This window comes from Doryrhamphus excisus, chromosome 1, assembly GCF_030265055.1.
Source record: "Doryrhamphus excisus isolate RoL2022-K1 chromosome 1, RoL_Dexc_1.0, whole genome shotgun sequence".
In the NCBI taxonomy this organism is placed as follows: Eukaryota; Metazoa; Chordata; class Actinopteri; order Syngnathiformes; family Syngnathidae; genus Doryrhamphus; species Doryrhamphus excisus.
In genome coordinates, this window is record NC_080466.1 from 35,773,511 (window position 1) to 35,783,493 (window position 9,983).

Genomic DNA, 9,983 nt, shown 5'->3' on the forward strand with positions numbered 1-9,983 from the left:
ATTATATTATGATTATTTTACATGTATTTTTTGGAATCGCTTTACCGTACGTCACGGATGACGTCACTGATGACGAAACGTGACTGCCAACATGTAATGATGACATCTTATTCTTATTTTTATGACAAGGACAGTATGAGTCATCTCAACGAGTCATGTATTAATAATTGATCGGCACCCTTTTGGCTAAATGAGTATAAGAGTCATTATATCGGGTGTTCGATCTCAAAGTGGACTTTGACTCGCTTACCCGGCATGCCTTGCACGTCGAAGGAGTGACTGTGTTGAATCGGCTTCGCTTGGCGTTCGCTGTCTCCAATCGTGTCGCTAATATGCATTTTTATCGCACGAAATAAGGCTTAGGGGACTATAATAAATCAAAAAAAGTGACATTTTTGTGTCTTGTCGTGTGCTCCAATGATGCCTCTCTTCACGACGAACCCATTCGACCAAGATGTTGGTGAGTGGCTGCCTAGCTGGCTACATGCTAACAACATGGCTAATGTGTATGTGTGCTGTGTTGACAGCTTTTGTTTTGGGGTGGCAGTTGTGACTTTTAACCTTAGGATTGAAATGTTTTGACACGTTCAACACAATATAATAATGATGAAAATAACCACAGTCGACCACAAGCTACACGACCATGTTGGCTAACCGTACTACGCTAACTAGCTAGCAACCTGTACAAATCAACTAATAATGACGATGACGCACTAGAAAACACCTGTAATAAGATAAGAAAGATAAGAAACATTTGAATAAAAATATTGCTCTAGGGCTAAAACATAACCTCTTAGGAACACATTGCCGGTTGAAGCCACTGACTGTTTAGAAGTCCAAAGCAGTCCTTCAGGGCACTCTATGAAAGTAGTATTACAAGTTGTTGTTGCTGTTGTATTGTAGCATCTAAAAAATAAGATTGTTGGGTCAGACTGTTAATTGATGCTAACGAAGCTAGCTGGGTCGCTAGTGCTAAATGTCATTTGTTTTGGAGGAAAAACACGTGTATTTATATTTTTTATTTTAAATCTAGAACCCCCCTAAAACGCACTCATGTAGTGGCAATGTTGCTCCGAATGAAGTAAAGTTTGAGTATAATTGAGCGTAAGGTGAACGCTGACATTACGTCACTACGCGGTGGCCATTTTGGTAGTTCGTCTTCCATTCTTCTCTTAAAGGGGAACTTGGAGCAATGGGATAGGACACCAATTTGTACTGACTATTAACTACACAACAAATAGACAACCAAATTATCTGTAAAATATGAGCCCACGTTCCATGTTTTGTTTATACATGGTTAGATGGACTGTGTTGGCAGATCATGTTCTACATGCTCCATTTATCATTCAATATGGTCACTTAATTAATGGACACTTGTCCCACTTGTTCTTCCTCTTTTCCAGTTTATTTTGGGCAGGTGGAACATTTTTTTTATCACTATCGGAGTTGTTTGCATTAATAATTCTTTGTTTGTTTTGATGATAGCTTTGGGCAATGTCCGCCTTACCATACACACAAAGCCTTTCCATCCATGGTACCACTGTATGCCACACTGTATTTCCGGACCTTTCGTTTCATATTATGTATCTCATAGTGGACATGCACCTAAGATGAAAATTTCAGACCCCTCCATGGGTGGGGAGAACTTGCAAAATTGCAGGTTCAAATACTTATTTTCCTCATTGTATGTTTTGTATTCCCATAATATTTGGACCTTTTATCTCGTAGCATAATGCTTTCGGCCTTTTGTTTGGTTAATCATAATATTACATATTTGTCATATTCCCAAATACTTTTTTGATAATATATATTTATAATATTTGAAATACTAATATTCAAAATACTAAAACTAAAATTCATTTTTTCTCCTAATATTACAATGTCATTCTTGTGTGATTATGGTGTTTTCAGTTAGATAACTTTTTCCTCTTAATATTATAACTTTATTCCTGTTTAATTACTTACACTCAGGATATCTTGTCTTTAGATTTAGGTTTTTCAGAATCAGAATCGCCTTTATTGTCATTGTATTGCATACAACGACATTTTAGTGCAACTCCACGGTGCATTTTGTAAAAAGTAATAAATAAAAAATAAGGAATAAGATAATAAATGTAAAAAGTGGCAGGTGCTGTTCAGAATAAATGTAAATGTATGTATATAAAAAACAATAACCTATACAGTAACCAAAATGTGGAATTGCAGTAAACAAAAGGTAGTATTGCACATATTGTACCTGAATTTCACTTTTGTTGTTCATCTTCCCAGTTTTGTCATGATTTGGGAAGCCATGTTTCTACTGTGATTAGTTTCGAAGTTACGTAACTCTTTACATTGTTTTCCCTGCTTGTGATTTGTTTTGCACCTGTAGAGAAAGCAACCAGTGAGATGAACACAGCCGAGGACTGGGGCCTCATCTTGGACATATGTGATAAGATAGGACAGCAGCGCACTGGGTTAGTCTGTTTCTTATCATAGCGTTTTCCACAAATGACCTCCTTTGACTTTCCACTCTGCTGAACAGTTGCACAATTTGATGATTGTATGCGTTGCAGGCCTAAAGAGTGTCTGCGCTCCATTATGAGAAGAGTGAATCACAAAGACCCTCATGTTGCCATGCAGGCGCTCACTGTAAGCATGCACGTCATCAGCATACAACTTCACCATCCAATACATCAGTTGTTGCGCATTGACAAGAGCAATACGTTCTTACACGTGAAGATCTGAAAAAGTCGCTCATTCAAAAAACATTTGAGAGAATTTTAAGAGAGTTATTCCTTGGCAGACCAAGGCCCTCATTTATAACACTCTGTGTGGATTTCAGCCCACAACAGAAAATACTCAGCAACCTCAGAATCTATGTGAGCAATACTTCAATCGAAAACAGCATGCAGTGCATGCGTGTATGAAGTCCTCTCATTATAAATCTTACCTACAGTAAATGGTGGGAAAGATGGAGATGGTAACTACTCCGAAGAAGAGATAATTTGCACATTTGCAGAGGCTCTTGTATAAATTCCAGTCTTTTTCAAAATGAGGCCCCATCATTGTTTATAAGCAAGGGTGATCAGGTATGCCAGTCCAAATGTATTTGTAGCAGGTTGCCATTCCAAAAAAATAATGTATGATGTATTTATTTTCTGAATGAAAGAAGTGCTATTCATGTGTCCTCGCAGCTTCTGGGTGCATGTGTCTCCAACTGTGGCAAGATATTCCACCTGGAGGTATGCTCCAGAGAGTTTGCCAGTGAAGTCAGTAACGTCCTAAACAAGGTAGCCTCTCGTCTCCACACTCTTGTGTGGCGCTACAGTTGAATTCATGAAGTTGCTGTAATATTTTGTTGACAGGGCCATCCTAAAGTGTGTGAGAAGCTGAAAGCGCTGATGGTGGAGTGGGCAGAGGACTTCCGTAATGACCCCCAACTGAGTTTGATCTCGGCTATGATCAAAAATCTACGCGAGCAAGGGGTTACCTTCCCTGCAGTGGGCTCGCAGGTAGGTTGGAAAAAATGTATTTTCCATCCGGAGGTGTGGACTTGTACAGTACGTATTTGATGATCACTGTCTTGCAGGCTGCAGAGCAGGCCAAAGCTAGTCCTGCATTAGTGGCCAAAGATCCCGTAACCTCCTCAAACAAGAAAGAAGAAGAGGACTTGGCCAAAGGTTAAGTATTGCACACTTTGGAGACTAACATTAAACAACATGCCACTCTTCTGAATGAGCAGCGGCTCCTACTGTGGAGAAAAAAGTCACATCCATATAGTGGAGTAAAAAAAAAAAGTCACAATGCCATGTCCACAGGACCATGAATATTTTCAAAAATGTACGTTTACCCCACTCCGGTGTTTAAAAAGAATGTTCATCCATATGAGTGGAGTAAAAAAAAAAAAAAAAGAACATAAAACCACATTCACACGCATCTGTTCACCTTTACTGTGGTGTATTTCATGTTTACTGACATTTACATTATTTTTAAAATCAGCAATCACTTGCATTAAGCCCAGGAAGCATCATGACTTGTGCATGTGCATGCATGTGCATATAACACTACATGAATGAAACCAATATCCATAGGTTCTGTTATTAACTCATTCATTACCAAAGACCTATATACATATACATTTTACATTTTTATAAACCTGGACACCTGATCCCAGCAACGTATTCATGCGTCTTTTACGGGGGCGGGTTTTGGCGCTAGAGGCTCAAGGAGGTGCTGATGCAACTCCTCGCCAACGGATTAGGCAGCGTGAGAACCATTTTAATGCCATAAAAACATCTACTCTGTGACATGAGAGAAAGGAGAAACACCTGTGACAGGAAGAGGAAGTTGTTACGTTGTGTACCACAACAACACAACAGATATTTGAGCTGTCACAAAAGCAAGTAATATTTGTGTCCAAACTGAAGTTATGCTTGAAATGTATCTTTTCACAGGAAGCTTGTTTTCTGTTTTCTAGTTGGCAACTGATTTTACATTTGTACTGTCTACCCTCCATTATGTATGTTTCCTACTGTATTGCACTAGTTGTCTTCTAGGGTCACAATTATAAATGAATTGTCTCTGATAATGTATTTATTTTATAAATAAAATATATATGCTTCCCCCCCCACATGTAGCCATTGAGCTGTCATTGAAGGAGCAGAGACAACAGAACCAGACGTCCTTGTCCAGCCTCTACCCGAACACCTCCAGCCTCCTGCCCTCACACAAGTCTGACGGCAGGAAGGTCCGTGCCATCTACGACTTCGAGGCTGCTGAGGACAACGAGCTCACCTTTAAGTCGGGCGAGATCATCACCATCCTGGATGACAGGTAAACACGCACACACACACACACACCTGCCTGGCACTTGACTAAAACATCTTCTGCCCTTTTGTTTTGCAGCGACCCCAACTGGTGGAAGGGGGAGACATACCAGGGGGTGGGGCTGTTTCCCTCCAACTTTGTCACCGCTGATCTCACCGCAGAGCCTGAGATGAGTATGTTTACACATACTCATACACTTTCTGCTCAGCTGCAAGTTTCCCATAGCTTGTTATACTGTCACTTGAGTTTCTACTAGAGGTGTGTATGTGGGGGGTGGTCTTTAAGCAATTTGGAATACAATTTAAAAATGACTTGTGCTATACTGATTTAATAAGACAGGAAAGTACTATTGCATTCCTGTTGGCGGAAATTCATGCTGCTTGTTTTCAACATCTACTGCACATTTTGTCTGAAACGCACTGGAATCAATACTTAAATGTCGAATTTTGTCACTTGAGGTGTAAAACTGAATTCTACTTCTGAACATGTGTCGCCTGTTACAGTGAAGACAGAGAAGAAGACAGTGCAGTTCAGCGAGGACATTCAGGTGGAGACCATCGAGCCTGAGCAGGAGCCAGTTTTTATTGACGAGGTAAGAAGTGGTAACACAGGCTGCATTCATAGTCCTTTTTTTAGATGACCAGAAAGCCAAAAAAGTAAAGGAGACTTAATTAACTTTCATGCTATTTACTGTTTTATGTTAACGTCATCAGAAAAAAAGTCATTAAAACATGAAAATATTTCCATATGGCTCAGGACAAAATGGACCAGCTCTTGCAGATGATTCAGAGTGCTGATCCCACAGACAACCAATCAGATGCGGTTGAGTTGCTGCAGCTGGAAGGTAACATCTCAAAATATGCTCACAGGAAGTAGATATAAAATATGACTTGCAGAGGCTTACCGATACTTGTATGTAAAATATAAGTGATAAATGATCAATACAGCAAGTTGATCAATTCTAATGTGATACACAGGTGAATATAAAATACAGCCAGGAGATGCAAAATTCTCAAATCCAGGAAGTGTAAAAATATGATGGATGTGGATACAAAATGCTAACACATGGTGGATAAATATACATATACCAAGCTTGTTTAATTCATTCTGTAAGGTACACCAGAGCACATCACATAATACTGTTCGGTTCCACATGCTGAAAAGGAAGCAGGAAGAAGCACAGCTTATTTAATCCTACCCCTCGTCCATTTCACATTAGTTATAATTCATTTATTCACCTGTTTCCCAGATAGTCTTTCCATGAATACATGGGAAGATATTGTAGTGCATTATAGTACATTTCCATGCTTACTACAATACCCCTGCATGACAGTCTAAATAACATAATACATTCTTACATACAAGCGTATGATAACTAGTGGATAATAACTGATAAAATTTCTAGTTTATAGAAAACAATGTGATGTGTAAGTTCAGTTCATTAAGATATGGCTGGTAAGTGGATACAAAATACAGGGCATGGATGAATATGAACTATAGGAAGAAAGTGAATAAATATAAAATACACAAAGGATAGCAAATATAGTGGGTAAACATAACATACAGGAGGTTTATACTTAATGAAACCCAAAGTTTATATGATATATATATATATATATACGTATATATACATCGCTGCCACAAGGAACACCACAAATACATGTATTACTAATTTAATGTACGGCTAATGCTAACTTATTATGCTAGCTACATATGAGTAATGCTAATTTAGAACCCTAGCTTAGCTATTTGACATAAGCAAAATGGTCATTAGGTACATCTGTATATATATATATATGATATAACACAGGAAGTAGATGCATTTAATTTTCAAATATAGGACGTGGATAAATACAAAATACAGGAAGTGGATGACAGTTTCCCTCCATCAGGTGCCTGCAATCAAATGGGACCCCTCATTGACCAGAAATTAGAGGACATAGACAGGTACTTCCTGCCCTCAAACACAGCCACACACACACAAGTACACACAAAAATGACTATGTGCTACATGTCCTGTCATCAGGAAACACTCGGAACTGTCTGAGCTCAATGTGAAGGTGATGGAAGCTCTGTCGTTGTACGCCAAGCTCATGAACGAAGACCCCGTCTACGCCATGTACGCCAAGCTGCAGAGCCAGCAGTACTACATGCCGCAGCCGCCCGCCTCGGCACAGCAGGTAGTTTGCTAAAACTTTGTTGTAATTTTTTAGAAATGTTACATGTTGTTACACCACAGGTGTATCCTGGTCCCGCATCGGGCGCGTACACCTTGAGCGGCAGTGCGGTGCAAGGCTACAGCATCCCCATGGAGCAGATGCAAGCTGGAGCCCCAATACCTGGACAACCTGCCCCCAGGTAAGCTCTCACATAAACTATGAACACTTCATTCAGTAAATCTGCAAGGTGTTTCAGCTAAACGTGAACATTTGAAAACATGCAAGCTCTTTTCTATTCATTTATTTATATTCACTTCTACTTGGTCTCACTTGGTAGAAAACATGACAGAAATCCACAAAATGCCCTGTGGGCTACATTGCCACCATCTCCAACCATGTACAGATGTACCTAATGTTGTGACCATTTTGCGTATGTCAAATAGCTAAGCTAGTGTTCTAAATTAGCATTACTCATATGTAGCCAACATAATAAGTTAGCATTAGCCGTACATTAAATTAGTAATACATGTATTTGTGGTGTTCCTTGTGGCAGCGATGTACACATGTTCATGGGTCAGCCCGCCGTCTACACTGCCCCCGCCCCTGGCAGCATGGCCCCTGCAGACGCTCACACTTACCAGGTTGGCGCGGCCGGCCCTCATCATGGGACGAACCCACAGGCGCCTGGCTACAGCGCCGCCTCGGGCCAGAGCATCATGACCTCTGCAGAGCCACCGCCCCCGCAGGTCCCCTACTCGGAGAAAGCCTTGCTATAGGACACACATAGTAGTACTGCAACCTCATACATTTCTTTTTGGGTTTTTACAGCCTCTTAACATGAAAGGAACAATAGTCCTCACTTAGTTGCACTTTTTTTTGTTGTGTTGTTGAGCAACATGTCAAGTATAAATGAGCTCAGTGTGCACACACTCCAAACGTGCAACAGCTTTGTCCTCACTACTGTGTAACCACATCAAACAAGGGTGGCATTGACTTACTTGCTTTACGGACCTCCAGTGAACATCCGCTACATTCTGCAGACAAGTTCTGTTTTGTTTTGTTGAAGTACTGAAAACTGACGCCACTTTTTGTTGTTTTGGGAGACAAAGCATGCACATGACTCTTGTATATGTCGTACTAAAGGCCCCCCTGATGACCCACGGTGGCCAGAGCGCACCATGGCAACAGGAGCCAAACCAGAACAAAAAAGCATCTCATGTTTTGTAGAGTATTTAAATGTACATCTTGATTGTTCTGTTTGAAACATGGACAAGGAGGGCAGGGTGTATGTATTCCGGAGGACCATGCCAGTTGTACATCTTTTTCTCCGTGCTTGTCGTACTGTAGGGTCAACCCCAAAGGAAAGCCCCCCCTCATGCATTTCAAAGCTGCCCTGGTCGGACTAAACATCTTCTAAAGACACGTTCCGTCACTTCCAGCATTTGGAACACTACTTTGTCTTTAGCTTCCACCAGTGACAGCACGAAAAGGACTACAGTTGATTTGAAATCAGTTTCATTCCTTTTTTTGATTTGTAGCATTTATTTCAAGGCTAAGAAATTGCCAACATGGGGCATTGAACTGGAGGCCCAAGGGAAGGTGCTGCCTACATTATTCTAAAAGGTGTACCCTGCCCTTTGTAACGCTTTCTTTTAACCATAATTCATCATCAATTGGCATTCACAATAAAAGTAAAACAGGCCAAATGTCCACAACTGGGCTCTTATTTTGTAAACTGAAAACCGACTTACACCTTGATTCTAATACGATTAGCATCAAATTACTACTCAGGGCTGGTTGTATGTTAGGAACAGCAGTAGATGTTACATACCAGTGGTCTCTGTTCTTTTTCTTGTTCAACTGACACGAGTAATTTCCGTTATTGTACAAGCACCTAGCATGAAATAACGCATGTCATATTGGTGTCACACAGGAATCAAACCCTATGAGGGATTTGAAAGGCATCATAAGTGTCATACTCTGATGAGTACACGTCCAGTCATGTGATGCTTATTTTCCAACATTGTGTTCTAAAATAGGTTGAATAAGTCCAATTTGACCGAACAAAGGGGTCACAAATAATGCATCCTAGATCTGAATGATTGAAATATTCTTATTAAATACTAAGTTCTTTATATATTAGTGAATCAAATGGATTTATTTATTAGAATCACACTCAAAATTGAAAGGGGAACTGCACTTTTTTTTCTCATTCACAATGCTTATATGAAACACGGACACATTTCTTTCCCTTTTTTGTGCATTGTAGTGTGAGAAAACAAGTTAATATGAATTAGCTAGCAACTGGCGTCATGGGAAATAGCTATTTGGATGTTGTTGTTCTTGAAGGAACTAGTATAAGTATATGTATCAATGCGCCTCGAAAACAAGTTCAGGTAGTGTTTTAAATCATCAAAATATGGCAATATACTGCAACTATTACATGTTATCATCAGTGTACGTGTTAATGCATGATCACAGTATGGATATTCATATATAGGGTTTCATATTCAAAATAGGTGTATCCCAATGACAGCATTGTAAGCTAGCTCATATTAACTAGTTTTCTCAAGTTATAATGCACATAAGAGGGAAATATATGTTCTTGTTTCACATAAAGATTGTAAATGATGGGCAAAATTCCAAACATAGTTCCCCAGCAGGGGACCTATTATGCAAAATTTTCAGCCATTTGCGTTGAGTTGTGGACTCCTATAGAGCAGCTACACACAATAACCAGCACACAGAGTGTTCAGTTCCACAATCAGCTGTATTTCCTGTGTCATTATTATTATTATGATGTCATTATGACATAAATATTTAAGTACACGGCTGCAACAATGCCTAGTAAATCGCAGTGAAAGTATCACAGTGTATTTCTAATACATCAATTTCTATGCCACTTATCCTCACTAGTGTCACCTGTATGCTGGACCCCCTGGACCCCTTTCTAATACGGGCACGCCAAATTACCCTGACAACTTTTAAGAACGTAAATGAATAAATAAATAAATT

General features: G+C 39.8%; 1 protein-coding gene across 1 annotated transcript; it reads left to right on the forward strand.

Annotated features, from left to right (window-relative positions):
- Window positions 1–165: 165 nt before the first annotated feature.
- stam (signal transducing adaptor molecule (SH3 domain and ITAM motif) 1) lies at window positions 166–9,168 on the forward strand. The gene is made up of 14 exons (XM_058075907.1): window positions 166–460; window positions 2,372–2,456; window positions 2,556–2,631; window positions 3,177–3,272; window positions 3,348–3,494; window positions 3,572–3,662; window positions 4,620–4,815; window positions 4,888–4,982; window positions 5,313–5,401; window positions 5,566–5,653; window positions 6,702–6,756; window positions 6,836–6,989; window positions 7,049–7,167; window positions 7,522–9,168. Exons 1-14 carry the CDS (start codon window positions 418–420, stop codon window positions 7,742–7,744), a joined length of 1,557 nt encoding a protein of 518 aa, XP_057931890.1. The 5' UTR covers window positions 166–417; the 3' UTR covers window positions 7,745–9,168.
- The last annotated feature ends 815 nt before the right edge of the window (window positions 9,169–9,983 follow it).